General features: G+C 45.9%; 1 protein-coding gene across 2 annotated transcripts in view; it reads right to left on the bottom strand.

Annotated features, from left to right (window-relative positions):
- The window catches only part of LOC141098279 (TBC1 domain family member 12-like), a 125794-nt gene that overhangs the window by 15172 nt on the left and 91105 nt on the right, over window positions 1–19517 (bottom strand). For both annotated transcript variants that reach the window (XM_073585938.1, XM_073585939.1), the window contains 6 exons: window positions 13272–13389; window positions 10785–10891; window positions 10621–10701; window positions 7693–7787; window positions 6193–6264; window positions 4071–4199 (listed from right to left, as the gene is read on the bottom strand). In XM_073585938.1, coding sequence (XP_073442039.1) covers window positions 4071–4199; window positions 6193–6264; window positions 7693–7787; window positions 10621–10701; window positions 10785–10891; window positions 13272–13389 — 602 coding nt within the window. The remainder of the gene's footprint in view (window positions 1–4070; window positions 4200–6192; window positions 6265–7692; window positions 7788–10620; window positions 10702–10784; window positions 10892–13271; window positions 13390–19517) is intronic.

Below are 19517 nucleotides of genomic sequence, written 5' to 3'. Positions count from 1 at the left end.
GTCTTTTCTGGAGGGAGAATGACCAACCCGCGGGAAGTGTCCAAGATCATTCCTTAAAAGGAAATCTGCTGGGCCGGTTTTGGGAAAGACTTTTCGAAGTTTATCTTCCAGCCCAGGTGAGAAAGTGCATTTACTGTTATATCCACGGATTCCTCACAGGCTGGAAGGGACAGACCCTTGATGAGCAGGTCGTCCAGACACGGTAACACCCCCACTCCCTAAGAGTGGAGAATGGCCATGACAGCCGCCATGACCTTGGTGAAGACCCTGGGGGCGGTGGCGAGTCTGAAGGGAAAGGCAACAAACTAGAAGTGTTCCTCTTGAATTGCAAAACGCAGGAACTGCTGGCGAGACGGGCAGATCGGAATGTGAAGGTAAGCGTCCTTGATGTCGATGGATGCTAGGAACTCTCCTTTTTCCATGGAAGCGACAACTGACCGGAGACATTCCATTCGGAATCGCCGTACCTTGACAAACTGATTTATCAGTTTGAGATCCAGTATGGGCCGCATCGTCCCCTGAACCTTTCGTGAGGGACCGAAATGATGACTCCGTCCCTTTGCAGAGGCTGAACAGCCCGAAGGAAGGCTCTTGTCTTTTTCTTGGGGGGGTGAGGACCGGAAAAAACGTGTCAGAGGGTGGGACGAAAATTCTATCTTGTATCTGGAGGACACCAGCTCCCTGACCCACTTGTCGTGGACGACCGCGAGCCAGGTGTGACTGAAGGAAAGTAGACGACCGCCTACTTTGTCTGTGTCCGCTGGATACCGCAACAAGTCATTGTGTAGAAGATCTATGGGGTCTGGCTCCCCTAGATCCAGATGCCCTTGGCCTGGGCTTCCAAGAGCGGTTAGGTCTGTATGAGACCTGGGAGCCTATGTCTCTGCGCGGGGACCGAATTGATCCGGAAGAGAAGGTAGTGGAGGACCAACCGGAATTGTTGCGAATAGGTCGAAAACGCGTCGGCTGTTGGCTCCGAAACGGTCGAACAGCCTTTTGTTGAGGAAGGAATTTACTCATTCCCCCGGTAGTATCAGAAATGAGCTTGTCCAGTTTCTCTCCAAAAAGACGACCAAGTCTGATAGGGCAGGGAAGTCAACGACCTTTTAGATGTGGCATCCGCCCGCCAGTCGCAGAGCCATAGGGCTCTTCTAATGGAGATCGCATTAGCGGCAGTTTGAACAGCGCAATTGGCGGCATCTAAAGAAGCATCCACTACAAAGTCCGCTGCGTGAATTTTCTGCCTGGCGACCCTGGTTGCCTCCGGAGGAAGGTTGGTACCCAGGAAGGCAGTAATTAAGAATTCTGCCCAAGCGGCCATTGCCTTAGTGACCCAAGTCGCCGCGAAGGATGGAAAAAGCGCCGCTCATGAAGCTTCAAAAACTGAGCAGGCAAGGTAGTTAATTTGATAATCGGAGGGGTTTCTAACTGTGGAGCCCTCAGCGATAGATAGGAGCATTTTAGAAGCAAGACGCGATACAGGAGGGTCCACCGAAGGGGACTGCAACCAATCCTTCATTAGGTCTGGAGCAAAAGGGTAGTATTTAGTCTCAGTAGAACCGCTTATGTGGCCGATCCCTGTGTTTCTGGACAATGTCCTTAAACTCCGGATGGCTAGCAAATAACCTGCGTATACGTTTGGTCCTCTTAAATGAGATAGCGTGTGCTGGAGCAGGAATATTTTCCTCATCCATCTCCAGAATCCTGTTGACTGATTCTATAAGAGAATCAAGCGACTCTTGGTCAGTTGGAGGACTCTGAGGGGCTGACGTGTCAGATTCGAATTCAAAGTCGTGCTCGCTGCGAACAATAGGAGAGAGACAGCGAGAGACAGAACACAACCAGTGCTGAAGCGCAAGCGTGACTAGGGGACGCATCATGGGTCCGCTTTCTAGCCTGATCATCTCTTGAGCGAGTACTGCCCCTGCTGGTGGACGGTTTCCCGCCATCGCCAGAGCCCTCCTCGGGCGGTAAAGACGCTTTTTGACTTAAAGAGGCTTCCCGAAGGGAGTCTATGGCCTGGGTCAGTGACTCCACCGACCGTGACAGGGACGCAGGGGGACTAAATGCAGGAATCCCCGCAGCAGCGGTGGCGAGGGGCGTTTGAGTGCAGGCCGGGTCGCAGTCCGTGCATAACGGATTAGTCTGGGCACTTTGGCAAGGCAGTCTTGCAAGTGGTACACACGGTAAAAAACGCAGTGTGCTTCTTAGCAGCCAGTTTAGCCTCCTTAGATTGAGTCATAGCGCTCCTGAAAGGGTTAAAGGCAGATTCTGGTCTGCAGCTGCAGGGAATGGGTTAAGCTTTGTTCTGAGGGCAGATGCAGCTTACGCCGGTCCTGTGCTGTGTCCCCGGGAGGAATAGCAGTGGCCCTGTGGTGTCACCCGGTATCCGGCAGAGTGCGCGCCTCACAGCCTTTTTCCAGAGCAGGATGAGGTAAATTTCATAGCCCCGAGACTAGGATTGCGCCTCTCGTAAGAGACGAGAGGCGCCAAGGAGCGTGGGCGGCGCTAGTCAAATTGCGGCCTAGTAGGCCGGAAAAGCTGGGGACTGAATTTTTGGCCTACCCACGGTAAGCGCCAAGGCGGGGAGGGGGTGGCACTATTCAAAAGGCGGCCTAGTAGGCCGGAAAAGCCGGGGACTAAATTTTTGGCCTACCCGCGATGGGGCGCTGGAGTACCCCTGCTGAGACAAAGTCAGCGCCTCTCCCGGGGACCAGGACCCGACCCCATACCTCTACTCCAGTGCTCAGGCCTGCCATCGCTCTCCGATCCATGCAGGTCTTCTCATCCTCCTGGGCTGATGTAGCAGAGCTGGAGGAGTTCTTAAAGGGTATGCGCAAATCAATCCACCCTATAGGTAGGGGGATGGAGAGCTATGGGGCTGATTCAGGGCATTCGGAAGCGCTGTAGGTAAGGTCCTCTGCCGGTCTCCATGCACTCCATGCTGCGCTTGCCCTCATATCCGTCCACCGTAAGGAATCATCGTCAGAGGAATCAGCCTCGCTCGTCGCAGGAAAGTGTACGGGGAGGTATAATCCGCGTGCTTGCCTGTTGTTGGTTCGGGGGGAGAGCGGGCCGTAGAAAGGAACCGTCGCCCCCTTCACTCCGTTAATTAAAAAATTAAAATGTAAAAAAAAATTCAAAAATAAAATAAAAACAGTGGGGTCTGAAACCAGACCCAAGTGCCTCCTGCAGACACTAAGCAAGAACTGGAGAAATCTCATCCAGCGAGAGGGTGTATACTGCAGGGGAGGAGTTAACTTTTTTTTCTGGTTTACTTAGTGTTCTCCTAGTGGCAAGCAGCATAACACCCACTGTCTGTGTCCCCCAATGAGGCGTAGGAGAAATAAGCAAAGTACTGCAGTGTGAAGGCGCTGGGACCTCTCTGACCTGTCCCGGCGCCTGCGCACTGCAGTACTTTGGATCTGCCCTCAACAGGACAGGTAAGTACGCCTGCGAAGGAACGCAATGCCGGGGAGCGAGGAAGCAAGCAGGATGACGCCAATCATTAGAAGATGGGAGGCGCAGAACCCGGACCTGCGACACCATCGGATTGGACGCCCCCCCGGGTGAGTATAATAAAACTTCTTTTTCTGCTCTTTCGGGTCAGACTGGGGACTTACCTACAGCATTATAGAATTATAAAAAGGCAGCGGCTACATCTTATATCGACCAAAACAGCTGACCGGTTCGCTTTAAAAAACAAAACCTCCTATACTCATTATTATTATTTATTTATATAGCACCATCGATTCCATGGTGCTGTACATGAGAAACTCATTGAGGCATATACAGAGAAGATGCACGCAATAAAAAAAAAAAACGCTAAGGGAGTAATGCGAGTCCTATTTCTATCTCATATATTATGGATGAAAGGTATCATCACCATTCAGATTAAAAACCCAATATCAATTAGAGAAAATATTCTCCTCTGCTTCGCAGAAGACGACATTGTGTCCCAGCAGAAAGGCTCTTTCATCAATGCTGCCAACTCAGGAAGCCAAGAAGTCCGCTATGAAGAATGGCTCTGTGAGTCTGTATCACGTGACGGAGATATTGCTATGGCGTACCATGCTGTGATCTACCCGGAAGAAGGCCAGCTGGCATGGCTTATTGAGGAGATTCGCAAAGGCTATGAATGCATCAGCTTCTTCCAAGTTAAGAATGAGCACTGCTGCAATGAAGGACATGCCCTGGACCTGCACAGAGAAGAAATGAGCAGAAGTGGTTCATTAAAAAACAATTATGTCATACCAGCCCAAGCTTACAGCTGTAGAGCGATGGATAGAAATGATGGCTGTATACTGTAAACAGGACGCACGTGTTACAGCTACACACAGGATACGGATTAATAAAACCCCGAATAATTGGGTACAAATATTCAGCAATGTAGTGCAGCAATAAGGATAGGTCATCAATGTCTGATCCGTCGAGGTCCAACGCCTGGCACCCCGCCGATCAGCAGTTATCTGTGTCGGCCAGAAACACTCACTTGCAGAGCTGCTCCGCCAACTGATAGTGGCAGGGTACTACACATCCGCCTCCTATTGATTTGAATAGAAGATGCATGTGTAGTGCGAGAAAAACCGCAGCAGTGCAAGAATATGGTCATAAATTGAAGAGTTAATTATTTTTATTGACTAAGAAAATGCAAAGTCAATGAAAAATATAGAAATCTAAATAAAAAGCAAATATTTGACTTTTTTTAACCTTTAAAAACAGCATCAAAGATTCACTTTCTCCTAGCTACACTTGCACAACGAACCCTAGTAACAAGTCTGTCCGCAATTACTGACAGAAGGATTTTTGATTGGTTCAAGTGTACGTAGAAAAATTGATGCTTTGCTGTGGTTTTGAAAATAAATGGCGGTTACACCAATATAAATTTGATGCAGATTTCTCTTCTGTTCATTTAAATTAATGAAATGCAATTTAATAATACTTCTATTTGTAAAAGTATTTTTACTTTGCAGCATTTTTCTCTACAACCTCCTAAAACGTTTGCACAGTCCTGCACATATCCAGAATCTCTGCTGTTCTTTATTGTAGCAGGGCATTTACAGGATAGCCTGGTGACGAGTCCTCCTTACATATCAGGGCCTGATCATACAAGTATATTTCAGAGTCTGCATTTGCGCCCTTACTTTGCTATTATTAAACGATGACGGTAAGCCAGAAAATGGAAAAATACTGGCTTCAAATTCATCGCACACACCTAAAGTCCTGTAATGCTTATAATAGAAACATTGTTAATTACTTTAAAATGGATAACACAAAAAAATACAGCTTTTATCTTTATGTGTTCCCCCTTGCTGCTGCTAACCTGCAGACAGAGCAAGATTAGTCTCCTCCCCCCTCTGGCAGCTGACAACAGAATCCCTTCTTACTTCGCCAAGATGGAGTCATCCAGCTTTATTGCCATCTTATCGCAAGGGCTCTGCTCTTTTCTTGGCAAGCGGGGCAGCAGATTAGTTATTTTTTGGCTGCCTTGCTGTAAACGTGGGATCGCCATGGAGGGAACTAGCTTTGAGGAACGTAATTGAGCATGCGTGTCTACCAGCACATGGCGTACAAAGTGGATGTTCACATTGCTATACATTTTTAACACCAAGTGGCGCCATACTATGTAAGTAAATGTCTTACTTAAAAAAAAAATCCAGGGAGGAGTTTACTAACATGTAAATGGAAAATTTTGTTAGTTTTTATAAATTATACAAAGTATTTTTACTTAAAAGGAGTGTCTGGAATTTTTTTCTGAAACTCCTCCACTGCTTTTCATAGGCTGGGTCTAGTATTGTAATTCTGACAAACACTTAGCTGTTATTGTAATTTTAACAACCCTCTTAATCTAAAAAAAAAAAAAAAACACCACATGAAAAAGCTTTAAAGAAACCTCTTAAATAGTTTATTCGGCAGTCCCGAACTAAATAAATGGAGCACACGGCTTATTAAGCCATGGAGCATGCCCGACCTCCACTCCATGCAGATGCGGGTCCACAGCTATTAAGATATCCTCTACACTATCAATAAGGAATTACGGAAACTCCTGCAAGGGGCTAACTTATTTTCTAAATCTCAGCGTTAAATTAGTGGCAGAAGAGAGGCAAATAAAAGTCAAAACTAACGCTGCCAGGATAAACCATTGCATGCTTTATATGAAGGCTCAGCACAATTGCAGAAAATTCAACATACATAGCCAACGTCTGGTCTGTAACACGTGTAGGCCCCCAGCACGCTGTGCAGCAAGTCATGGTACGGTCCCCCCTGAAACCCAGACGAAAATTTGGTTAACATGTCATTTTTAGTTATTTGTTTTTTTAATACAGAAGCAAAAAAAAAAAAAAAACCTAGTTTCCTATCAATACTAAAATAAGAAAATAAACACAAAACTGTGTTTACATGTAAATCAAAGACCATTCTAAAGATGGAGTACAGAGCCGTGACACTTCCGCACAGGATGGGTGTGTGTTCGTCAGCAGGAATACTTCTGTTCTCACAATATGGTGTACAGGAGCCGGCGTCTGGAGCGCACAGATAACCTTTACAGACCTGATGCCTGCCACTGACAATGTCCAGGAAAACTAATAAATAGAAAACGGAGTGGTGCTGATCGCCTCCATAGCCCGCACTTGGACTGTCCTAGACAAAGCACACCCTCGTTCTTTACTGGGATACGTTTAGGCTATGTGCACACGGTGCAGAATCACCTGCGGGTTTTTCCGCGCGGAACCGCTGGTAAAACTGCAGGTAAAGTGACCTGCGGTTTTCCTGCGGTTTGGTCTGCGGTTTTGCCCTGCAGTTTCACACCTCTACTATGTTAAAGGTGTGAAACCGCTGAGGAAACCGCCAAACAATTGACATGCTGCGGTTTGTAAACCGCGGAAAAAAACGCACCGTGAGCACAACGTTTTTGAAAAGCCATAGGGTTTCATTGTACTGTACTTGGTCTGCGGAACTGCTGCGTTTCCGCAGGGCCAAAATCGCTGCGGAAACGCAGCAGAATCTGCAACGTGTGCACATAGCCTGACGCAGCATTTTGGTTTCCTGCGCCCAATTCCACACGTAATTCACAACCTGGGCATGTAAAAGGAGTTTCCGCAGCCTCATTCAAGATTTTCCACAAGGATTTTGGTGCCACTGTGAGGAGTAAGTCTGTGCTGAAAAAGGTGCTTACTACATTTTTCCCGTGGAGATGGCGCAGAATAGGAAAGGATCAGCTCATCACTGAGCAGTTCTGCACCAGTGAAAAATGCTAATCCGTGGCAGAAATTTGTGAATCCGCATTGGATTTCGGTAACTGAGAACACTGTTGTGTAAAAATGCCCATATGTACAAGGCCTTACAATGATGTCTGGGAAAGCGGGCCAAGACAATAGGACAAAGCTTCACTTTTCCCCTTGGGCCCCTCAAAACAGTCTGTACAGTACAGTACACTGTAGGTTTCGGAGCCTATGAGATATCTGCAGTCAATCACTGGCCTCAGTGTTGTACGGCCCTAGACCGCTGAGGACAGTGATTGACTGCAGGCACCATGTGACTTATATGGGCGCTGACAGCTGCATCCAATGTAAATTCGGAGGAGGAGGGCTGGAACGGAGGGCGAGGAAGCATTGTTTGTTTTTAGCAGTCACGTAACTTGGTAGCCACTTTAATTTATAAAAAAAAAAAAAAAAAAAAAGGAGAAACTTTTACCTTCTGGAAAATATACAGTGACGGGAATGTTCGGGAGATGTCTAGTTTAATCAGCTCTAGACTGGCTTCTCTGTCAGCGACCGACACCCCGGCATCTGAATGAGACATAGAAAGACATTGGCAATAGCCAAAAAACCCATCGGACACTTCAGAGAGTCTAAATAAGCGATGAGTGCAGATTATTAAATGCTGAATAAATCAATAGCTACAACGTCCCATACATCAGTGGCTGTATCACTAGATGCATCTTCTTTAATGCTGGATAAATCAATCGCTCCAAAGACACAACTAATTAATTCCAAGGGTAAGAGACTTGAGCGGCGCAGTCACAGCAGATATCGATAGCTATATAGTCAGAATATAATGAACAGTAACACATGCCAACAGTAATTGTAATTTCTCACTTCCATGGTCACATTTTACTGGCATCTTAATGAATGATCCCATTTACTAAGAACAATACTACACAGTAGGCTAATGTTTTGCTTCCAAGATTCTTAAAGGGAATATAAAAACAAACCCCAAAACCAAAGAAACAAAATAAAGTGACATTAGAATTCCAAGATGTGTAATTAGTGGTAATGAGGTAAGAAGAGGCCACTCACACTGCTGTCAACCCGGTCTACCTGATACAATACTGGAGATATCAGGGGTGCTGAGATAAGAGGCTGCTCACACTGCTGTCCACCTGGTCTACCTGATCTAATACTGGAGGTACCCGCGGTGCTGACGTAAGAAGAGGCTGCTCACACTGCCGTCAACCCTATCCATCTGATCTAATATTGGAGACATCTAGGGTGCAGAGGAAAGAAACTGTGCACATTGCTGTCCACCCTATCTGGTCTAATAGGATATACCAGGAGTGCTGAGGTAAAATAAGTAGCTGCTCACACTGCTGTCAACCTTTGTCTATCTGATCTAATACTGGCGAAACCAGGAGTGCTGAGGTAAGAAGAGGCTGCTCACACTGCCGTCCACCCTATCATGCTGAAAGACTATAGAGAGCATAGTCTCTAAGTCACCCTAGTGGATTTTCATACTGTATATGCCCAGACACTTGTTCTAACATCTTAGGACAGTTTTGTGTCAGTAGAAAATTATGCTGCCCTTTTAAAAAGGCAACATAGAAAAACTAGAACACATAGAAAACACAAGAGGACATGAATTACCAAATTAAGGTAAATGTGTGTATTGAATGGGTAACAAGAAGAATTAACAATTCAAGTTCACTGTCTATAAATGTTTAAAGCATGGGAGGAAGAGGAGCTAGGGGAAGAGAAAGAACAAGGAAGAAGGGGGGAAAAGAAAGGAAAGTTAAGGATGGAGAGACGTAGACATACTAAACACACTTAAAGGGAATCTGTCGGTAGGAGTTCAGGATTTCACCCCACAAACTACTTATGTGTGTGTCTAAATTTTTCAAGACAAGTCCACCAATACCCTTTAACTGTTCTGTCTGTTCATCCATTACTGAGAAAATCAGTGTTTACATTTATATGCAAATGAGACTGAAGGGCTATTTGTAGATCTGAAGCTTCTGTCACTCCAGTTCTATTCCCATTCCTGTAGAGCAGGGGTCCCCAACCTGTAGCTCGGGAGCCACATGTGGCTCGCGGGCCCATGAATAGTGGCTCACGACTATCTGCCAGCTTGGTGCATTAGGTCCAGGTCTAGCAAACAGGTATGAAGAGTACATCACAAAATAGTGATTTACGTGAGTAGCCCTGCACAGAAGAGCAGATCTGGATGCACATATACTGGTCTTAGGGGTTTAGAGATGTTTATGGTATGGTACGCTGGAGGATGGTACTACCTGAGTTAGAGGAGGTGCTCAAAGCTGGATGTGACAGTGTGTTGGGAGTCCTTGATGGGAGAATACTGAATGGGGGTATTGTGGGAACCCCTGGGTTCTCAGTGTACGGCTTTGGAGTTATTTCTGTGGAAAAGCTTTGGTTATCATTATACCTGTAATGGGGGCTTTGGTTGACACTACTTTGAAGGAGATGGATGTGGCTCGCGCCCCTCTCTCAGTGCTGAATGTGGCTCGCGACCTTCTGTCTAAGCTGAATGTGGCTCTCAAGTTCAGAAAGGTTGGAGACCACTGCTGTAGAGTGCCAACTGCTCCTGCTTGTGGAGGTGAATTCTGCTGACAGACTTACTTTACAGGAGGGAGGAAGGGGTGCTAGGATGCATCTAGGCGAGTACTGTATCAGCATCAAGACCAGGCTGGTTCTGGGCCTATGATCTGAAGGAAAAGTAGGAAGCCCTGGCACCCAGATCAGGTGCTCCGTTGGGTCAACAATTTGTTCAGTTTAATTCTATACCAATTACCTCCCTAGATAGTGATTTGCTAATTAAATGTATTTACTAATTTATTTATAGAGACATTCCCTTTAGTATGTCTCTTTCCATTGCCAAAGATCCCCTTTAAGATACAAAAGCATTGTTTGTAATAGACACGCTGTAAGGAAATCTCAATAATCTATCAGGTGCCATTTTATAAATCATTGCATAATCACATTTCATGGGGTAGATTAAAACCCAGGGAATGAACATCCACGAGTGGGCTACAATAGGATGGCTTTTATTTATGAGGGATTTCAGCCAAAATCATTTGTCACCTATACACCGGGCAGCTGATAATGATGGATTGGTGGAGGGCCGACTGCTGGTAACACATCTGTGTCAGTCAGAGGACCTGCAGTTTAACATTTGGCTTCTGTTCCATTCATACTCCTCCTAGGTACAGAAAATCGGTGGGGGGTCTCAGCAGTCTGGTCCACCACACATCACCATTTATCACCTACAGTATGCAGTAGATAGGTCAAGGACAAATGCTTTATGACTACAGTATCCCTTAAAAACCCAAACAGTTTACCAATCCGGTCTCGTTATAATACTTATTAGATTACCATAAAGTATATTTACCTTCAGATTCATTTTCGGAGGTTGTCTCACTTAAGCTTTTCCAGCGCTCCTTAGCTCTAGAGAGGAAGATGTCATAAAGCTCTGGAAATGTAAAATAAAAATGAGAATACAAGAATACTGCCTGAGAAGAAACACACTGCATCATTTACACTGGATATGCTCACCAGGGGTGATATTAAGCTCATTCCCTACAGCCAGGCTCCACACCTTGCCACGTACACTGGGTGGTAAGCCTTGCCACCAAAGGTCTCGAACTTTCCTTGAATTTCTCCTGGAAGAAAGGAGGGAATAAAAGATAAAAGTCTAGTTCAGTGAGTGTATATTTCCACCACAGATGTGGATTCACAAAGACATGAATAAGCAAAAAGAGAAAAAAACTTCCTCAAAGTGTTTCAGGCACAGACTCCAAACACAACAGAATTTTCTTTCCAAAATGAAATCATTCTCTCCATATACTGATATTAGACATTAGTACAAGAAACATTCATCAATGCAAAACCATCAAGAGTATTTCTGTCCCCAGTTCCTATTGAGGACAGTGTGGATGTGGACTTCATTCTGAAAGGTGCAATAGATACTAAATACTACTATGTGAAAGCATGCATAGCAGACCTGTCTAGAGACTTGCTTGGTGCTAACCTTGTCAAGTTAGACTACACACCTATGGATATAGGTGGACGCAATAACAATACTCAGAAAAGAGGTCAGTGCCAAGCCCATCCAAGTTTGTCTCAAACGTACTTTTGCCTTCATAAATAGATGATCTCCAATACACACGTTTAAGTCCCTAGTTATTACATTAGTTACTGTCTCGGATTTGGTAGCCTATCAGAAACGGAGCCCTTGGGACCTGATCCTTACACCCTCAGCAAACAGCAGAATTTGCAGGGCAAAGCAACGGCTAGCCAATAGTATTAGTAAGTGGCCACTGAGATGAATGGCAGAGCTCGTAATTCATGGACAGCGCAAGTCCGACAGAACAATCTTAGGCAAGTTTCACACTAGCGTATGGAGGAGCTGCGGAGGGATGCGGACTTCCTCAGTGAAGCTCCGCCCACTGCCACACCTCCTCCAGTCAGCTCCGCCTCCATGTGGCCTGCGTACCCTATGTTTAGCATTGGGTACGCAGGCCGTGTCTAAGTATGCAGATGCCTCCGCATGCGTCTTTTTGACGGTGCGGCGACCTGCGCCGAATGCAACGTGTTGCATTTTGTTGCGGCCGTTGCACCGTCAAAGAGACGCATGCGGAGGCATCCGCATACATAGACACGGCCTGCGTACCCAATGCTAAAGATAGGGTACGCAGGCTGCATGCCGACGGGGGAGGAGCTTACCGGAGGAGGCGTGGCAGTGGGAGGAGCTTCAATGAGGAAGTCCGCATCCCTCCGCAGCTCCTCCATACGCTAGTGTGAAACTAGCCTTAGTCTCACTCACAGGGAGCCATATGAACAAGGGTGGTCTTGATGAGATGAACTAAAGAACGGTTACCATTATTTGTAAACCATTCTCTGGGAACTAGTTTTTGGAGTACAGTTAAGGTTTTATCATACGATTGTCCAAGGCCAGTATCTGAATTTTAAAACTGCTGCATTCAGATGAATATTGGTCTAAAAAATACAAGGATGAGCGAAATGCACCAGAGCAGGAGCTGAACATCCTGATGATTACCGTATATATTCTGACAGGACAACGTGTTTTAAATGGTCCCAGGGCCAAGCATAAAATAAAAACCTCTATATTTAACTTCCGGACTGGCGCAGTTTCCTAGATCTTCTGTATCCCCCACCGGTCATCGGATGTAAACATTGTCACGTGAGAGACTAATTGGCTGCAGCCTTCCCAGTTTTCAGAGTGAAAGAACAGTGTTTCTTCCAGTCAAACATACTCTGAAAACTGCCTCTGATCAGTGGCCAGTGATGTATCGGGTGACCGGTGGAAGACATTGCGAAAGATCGGAGGAATGTTGTAGGTCTCAGAGTTAGTAAAGAGGGTTTGTTTGCGTCTTTTAGTTATTCTATATTACATCCTGGGGCTATTAAGGGGTTGCACAGTAGTGTTTAACCCCTTTAAATCTCAGACATGTTCTGAAAATTGCAAAAGATGCTTTCACTGCTGTTGTCACAACTCCCACGCCCTGCCACAACTGCAAGACAGGATCCTTTTCTGAAGAAACATGGAGATCCCAGTAGTAGGACCGGCGTCTATCAGACACCTATAGCATATACTGCCGGAGGTAGGACAACCCCTATATTACCTATATTATGTCTAACCATCAGTTCTGACTGTGCCACTAGTTTCCTTTTTGTTCAGTACTGCTCAGAATCTGTTGCTCAGACAGATATAAAACCAGGAACCATCTCTACAAAAGGAGCATGTGTGTTCACAAACAGACTAGGCTGTAAAATAGGTGTCCTCTAGTGACAGAGCACTGAAGCCAGCTTTCTTTCATAACAGGACACCGTTTCCTACTTCATTAATTAGCAGTGACCTAAAGGTGGAACGGAAATCATAAAATCAGTCAAAAAATGATCACTAATGGTGAGAACTAGCTTGTCAGTAGACAATGTGAGGTGGCCACTTACGGTCGTGCCACGATGCTAGCCATGAGCATGTACATCGTTTATACAATGCCGTTACCGGAGAAAACTTACACAGCGTCCCAGTTTGGCAAGATTTCAGAGTTCCACACAACCATGGCGCTCGCAATATTTTCCTCTTGCTTGAATCTTTCCTTCATCATCTTTTTTCTTCTTTGTGCCTCTTTAACCTCTACAGAAAGAAAAAACACGTTATGTGACTCAATTAACTGTTATAAAAAGCTTAATCCTTGGATCGTCTCTGTATACTGACCAGGACCCTGGGATGTACGTGTCAGGCTGTCAGCCAAGTGTAACATCAAATCTCCTAATACTTTAGGACATGATAAAGGGGATCTGTCAGCAATAAGCTATTTCCTATATCCCGACTATTTAATCTGAGAGCTGCATAATATAAGGGCAGAGAGCCTGTTTCCAGGTATGTGTCGCTTATAAGGCTGTGTGCTGTAGTTTCAATACAATCAGTGCTTTATCAGCAAGAGATTATTAAGGCAGTCAGGCTAATCTTTGCAACCCCACTGCCAGCACTGATTGGCAATTTTTTGCCTATGCACAGCGTACACAGGAAGCTGAAAATCAGTGATGTGGGTGGGGTTATACACAACTCCGTATTCTGACCACTGCGACATCTACAGCAGAGAAAACAGGGATTCTATCCAATCTGCACCAAGCAGCCCAGTAAGTGACATTACAGGAATCAGGTTCTCTGACCCTACATTATGCCGCTTTTAGATTAGATAGCACAATCTTGCTGACAGATTTCCTTGAACATTGAAGGATCATGTTTGTTTTTTGTTTTTTATAAACCCCTCATGATCTCTCTCCATGACTTGGGTGTAATTGGCTTTTACAAGTTTTGAGCAATATCATTTTAAACCATAAAAGTATCTGTATTGTCAGCTAAAATAAATTTCATATTAACACTGCTGAAAAAACATAAAAGAAAGCCTCTCATTCTCCCCCCCCCCCCAACACCGACTCAAAGCTGCGGCTAAATGGTTGGGAGTCCAATAAAGCAGATCCGTGCGGCTTCTGTAAATGACATTATTTGCCATCACTCGGCGGTCCCGTGACAGCTCTGTGATGGAAGAGTTTAGACTGCGCGTGGGCAGATCACGCTCTCTGGGACTTCTGAAGAGACTTTTAATCAAAATACATTTTTCAGTTAAGTTATTGCCCCTCTGAGTGATGAAGGAAATGGAAAGGTCAGTGTATATTTCCAGATGATGATTTATTCCCCACTTTCCACTATTCCCCATCATTGCGCTGAACTCTGCATGTAAGCCGCACTACCGCTGTGGCGAGGATGATGGACTATATGGAGCAGGAAATCGCTCCCAGCAGAGTCTATGAAAAGCCACATGGGGCGTAAAGGATTTATATTAGTTCCCATCGACTCTCCGCCTGTGTGCCGTAAACAGTCTCTACCCAATAACGCATTACTGATTGCAGCGTTAATTCCCGCTATATTTCTTTCTTTTAATGTCTCATTTCGTTCTGGCGCCATGCATGGTGCTAGGAAAGCATCATCCTAATTCATCTCAATAAAAGTGATATGCCCAGATAGCAAAGTGATGCGTAAAGAAACTGAGCAAAACAGAGGTAGGAAACCAGGAGAAAAGTAGCTTGGAAAAGCTAAGACATATTAATAATGTTAAAGCAACGGTCACCAGATTTCACGATACAAGACCTACCTGCATTACTAAATAAATCTTAGACCTGATGAGACTTGCAGACTTATTTTGATAAGCCATGTCAGAATGATTGTGTACTTCTGTATGAAAGTTCTCCCTCCTGCTGCTGAGACCTCACACTGCTCAGCACAAGCTGCAACCAAGCTGAGAGGAGACTGAATACACATGGACTCCTGATCTCTCTCACTCTAACTGGTCTCTTTAGAATATCAGTATCCTAGTATCCTACAGGGATAGAAGTGCATAGTAAATATATCAGCCTCATCAGGAGTATAAAATCTAATAATGAGTGCTATACAGTATCGTGGAATTTGGTGACAGATCTGCTGTAATACACTGACTGGCTCAAAATGGCTTCTACAAAATACTTGGTAAATAGGTGTAGTACAGTCCTGCCACATATGGCTGTCTAGGCTAAGACTATATGGCATGACACAAATTACCAGATAATAAATAATGTATATAACAAAAAAAAAAAAAAAAAAAAAAGACAAATTGTACCCAGGTCACAAGCAATTCGCAATTCCACTTCCAATGAAATATGTGGGGGCAAGATTGCGTACAATTTGGGTACAAAAAACTAACTAGGCTTTTTTTTTTTTTTTTTGGGACAGAAGCATTGCTGCGTGTCACTTACGGGACAATCAGTCAGACATTAGATGTCATGTTGCAGTGCGATACAAGAAAGGTTGAATTTCGGCGCATTTTTGATTTACCCTCCATTATTGCAAATTTCGGCGCATTTTTTATTTTCCCTTCATCATTGCAAATTGTCTCTCCAGAGAGGGAGAGGACTAGAAATCTAGTGTCACCTATTGGAAGTAGCAATCCTAAAAGTCAATGTCGACCCTCTAGTAAGCCTTGCCACACGACTTAGGATAAAAGTCAAACCAGAATCTCAATTTGCAGACACTGTTTTGGGGTGCTGTCCCTCATTAGTGCAAAGTGTGAGATCTTGCTTGGCTGTGTGAGAGGCGTCTGATCAGGATTCCAAGTAGTATAGTTTCTCCTTGGCATGCTTTACCTATCACTCTCCGCAAGGAGAAATGATACTTTTTGGATCCCTCCATCATTAAAAATAGAATTAGACTTACCGGTAATTCGGTTTCTAGGAACCTTCCACGACAGCCACCTTGGAGGTTGTCTCCCTGCCCTAATAGGGGACAGGAACACAAAGAGGTTAAATAACCCTCCCCTTCCTGCTATCTCAGTGTTTTTTCTGAATGTACTAGCATGAACCGTTACCGCCAGTAGAGCAGGAATCATCCGGTATACACATCATACAGGGAGGGAAATTAGTGCTGTCGTGGAAGGTTCCTAGAAACCGAATTACCGGTAAGTCTAATTCTATTTTCTCTAGTCACCTTCCACGACAGCCACCTTGGAGTCATGCCAACGAAATTTTTTAGGGAGGGACTACGGCTTGCAGGACGCGTCTGCCGAATGTCAGATCCCTATTGAAATTCAGTCTATAGTGTTTGGTAAAGGTGTGTACAGAGGACTAGGTGGCAGCTCTGCATATCTGCTCCGAAGACATGTTTCCTCTTGCTGCCAAGGATGTAGCGACTGATCGAGTGGAGTGGGCTTTTAGCGACTTGGGAGGAAAAAGATGTCTTGAAGAATATGCCAGGGAGATGGACTGCTTGATCCAACCTGCTATCGTGTTCTTTGCCGCTTTCTTCCCTTTATTCCTTCCTGAATATTGAAGGAACAGGTTCTGATCGATTCTGCAATCCCTGGTTGATTTGAGGTAATGGAGAACCACTCTGTGGACATCCAAGGTATGGAATTTTTCTTCCTTCGTATTAGAAGGATTTGGGCAAAATGAGGGCAACACGATATCCTGACTTCTATGAAAGTCTGACACCACTTTGGGCATAAAGGAGGGGTATAGGCGCAGCACTATACTGTCAGAGTTGAGTAGGAGGTATGGTTCCTGTACTGACAGGGCCTGTAGCTCCCCCACCCGCCTAGTCGATGTGATTGCCACAAGAAACACTGTTTTGAGTGTGAGAATTTTTAATGGAATTTCTGACAGGGGCTCAAACGGGGCCTGTGTTAGTCTATTGAGTACTAAATTAAGATCCCAGGGGGAACCCGATTAGGGAGCGAAGGGTGAATTCTGCCTGCCGCGGTCATGAATCGCTTTACCCAGTGGTGTTTGGCTAGGTCTTGGTCAAAAAGGAGCTAAGGGCAGATACCTGCACCCTTAATGTGCTTGGGGTGAGTCCTAGATCTAACCCTTTTTGTAGGAAATCTAGTACCTGGGCAATATTGGGATGGGCGGGGCCAGGGGCCCCCAGAAGGCACCAGGAGCAAAATTTTTTCCATATTTTGCCGTAAATCGCGTTTGTTACCGGCTTTCTACTTTTTTGAAGGGTTCGGATTACTTCATCCGATAGCCCTTTGGCTTTTAGAATGTTGGCCTCAATAACCAAGCTGCTAGGCATAACTTGGTGGGGTTTGGGTGCAGTAAGGGACCCTGAAAAAGGAGGTCGGTCCTTTGGGGTAGGAGCAAGGGACCTTCCTGGGCCATGTCCAACAGGGCGCTGTACCAGCTTCGTCCTGGCCACATAGGAGCCAACAGGATTGTCATGACCCTGTCTGCTCTGATCTTCTGTAACGTTCTTGCCAGCATAGGGATAGGGGGAAAGGCGTAGGCCAGTCTGAAGACCCATGGATGGGCAAATACATCCGTCCCCCCGGGCTCTGCTCCGTACGTGGGACTGAGGGAGAAATAGGTTGTCGCTTTTGTATTTTGCGCACTTGCAAATAGGTCGACCTCTGGGTTTCCCCATCTCGAGGCTAGAGCCTGGAAGACCTCCAGGTTCAGACACCATTCTCCCGGATGGACGTCCTTCCTGCTCAGGAAGTCCACCTGGATGTTTTCTGACCCCTTCAGGTGCACCGCAGAAATAGATAACAGGCGTTTCTCTGCCCAGAGGAAGATTCTTGTTGCCACCCTCTTTAGACTGGCGTACTTCGTGTCCGAGATATGCCACCGTGGTCACGTTGTCGGAGTATATCCGAACGTGATGGTCCCTGATAAGGGCAGATGCAGCTTTCAGTGATTCTTCCACTGCCACCAATTCCCTTAGGTTTGAGGATCTGGATCTTATGTCCTGGGGCTAACGTCCCTGGAAGTATGAATCCTCGACCACGGCTCCCCAGCCTCTCAGACTGGCATCGGTCCATAATATCTTCAGAGGCAGCTGATCCCAGCTTACTCCTCGTCTCAAGTTCTGGTAGTTCAGCCACCACAAGAGGGCCGATTTTACGTGTCCAGGAAGTGGAACCTTTCTTGATGGGTTGTTTGGGTACTTCCTTGCGTTTACCAGGACGTATGACTGGAGGACTCGCGTGTGAGCTTATGCCCAGGATACCGCCTGAATGCATGATGTCAGGGAACCCAGGATAGACATGGCGTCCCTCAGAGTCGGTGCTCTTTGGTCCCTGAACCGAATTATTCTCTGCCGAAGGTCTGCCTCACGATCCTCGGGAAGAAAGGACGTCCTCTTCTCTGAATCTAAGAGGATCCCCAGGAATTTTTTCCTCGGGGAAGGATAGAGGGCCGATTTCTGGAGATTCGGAATCCACCCTAGGGTCTCGAGTATCTGTAGGGTTTTCGATGCGTCCTGGTTCAGTCAGGTTACCGATGGAGAGACGATCAGCAGATCGTCTAGATATGGCACAATGCAAATCCCTTGAAGACGAATTGAGATGATCGCTTCCCTCATGATCTTCGTAAATACCATTGGTGCCAGGGATACACCAAAGGGCAGGGCATTGAACTGGATATGGCTGATCCCTTGGTCGTGGGAGACCACGAACCTCAGGAACTTCCGGTGATCGGGATAAATGGGAACGTGGTAATAAGCGTTTCTTAGATCTATCGTAGCCATCTGCCAGCCCCGTCCGATAAGCGGGATCGCCGATTTCACTGACTCCATCTTGAATCTTCGGTATTTGATGAAGCGGTTCAGGGGCTTCAGATTTATGATGAGTGTGTCTTCCTGAGGGTTTCCTTATCCAATCTCTTGTGGAGGTACATACGAGACCACTCTTTCCCGTAACAGATCTTCTATCTGAAGCAACAGGACCTTTTGAAGACCTGGGGACTGTGCCGGGGTAATTCTCAGGGCATGTTGGGGGGGGGGTGCTCGAACTCCAGCTTCAGCCCAAATTATATATAGTATGCAGGACCCACTGGTTCGAGGTCGCGGCCTGCCACTGGGCGAGAAACTGAATGAGTCGACCCCCGATCCGGGAGTCACTGTTTCTCCGGGGGCTGTTGCTGCTGGGGCACAAGGATGTTTCTTCCTTTACCCCCTTTCGGGTAGCTCCATCGACCCGTCTTGCCTTTCCCTGTGAATGCCTTCTGAGAGGTCGCCTCTCTTGAAGGATGAAAAAGAAAAAAAAAAAAAATATATCGCCTTTTGGTGGATTTCTGTTCCAGCAGTGATTTGTTTTTGTCGGAAGCCTTCTTAAGACTATCATCCAAGACAGGCCCGAACACGTGGCGCCCTTGGAAGGGGATGGCACAGAGTTTTGTCTTGGAGGTGATGTCGCCACCCCATGACTTCAGCCACAAGGCTCTCCTAGCCGA

Source organism: Dendrobates tinctorius, unplaced genomic scaffold (genome assembly GCF_039654945.1).
Source record: "Dendrobates tinctorius isolate UK_male_01 unplaced genomic scaffold, ASM3965494v1 ptg000089l, whole genome shotgun sequence".
Classification (NCBI taxonomy): Eukaryota; Metazoa; Chordata; class Amphibia; order Anura; family Dendrobatidae; genus Dendrobates; species Dendrobates tinctorius.
This window is presented reverse-complemented; position numbering and strand designations above follow the sequence as displayed.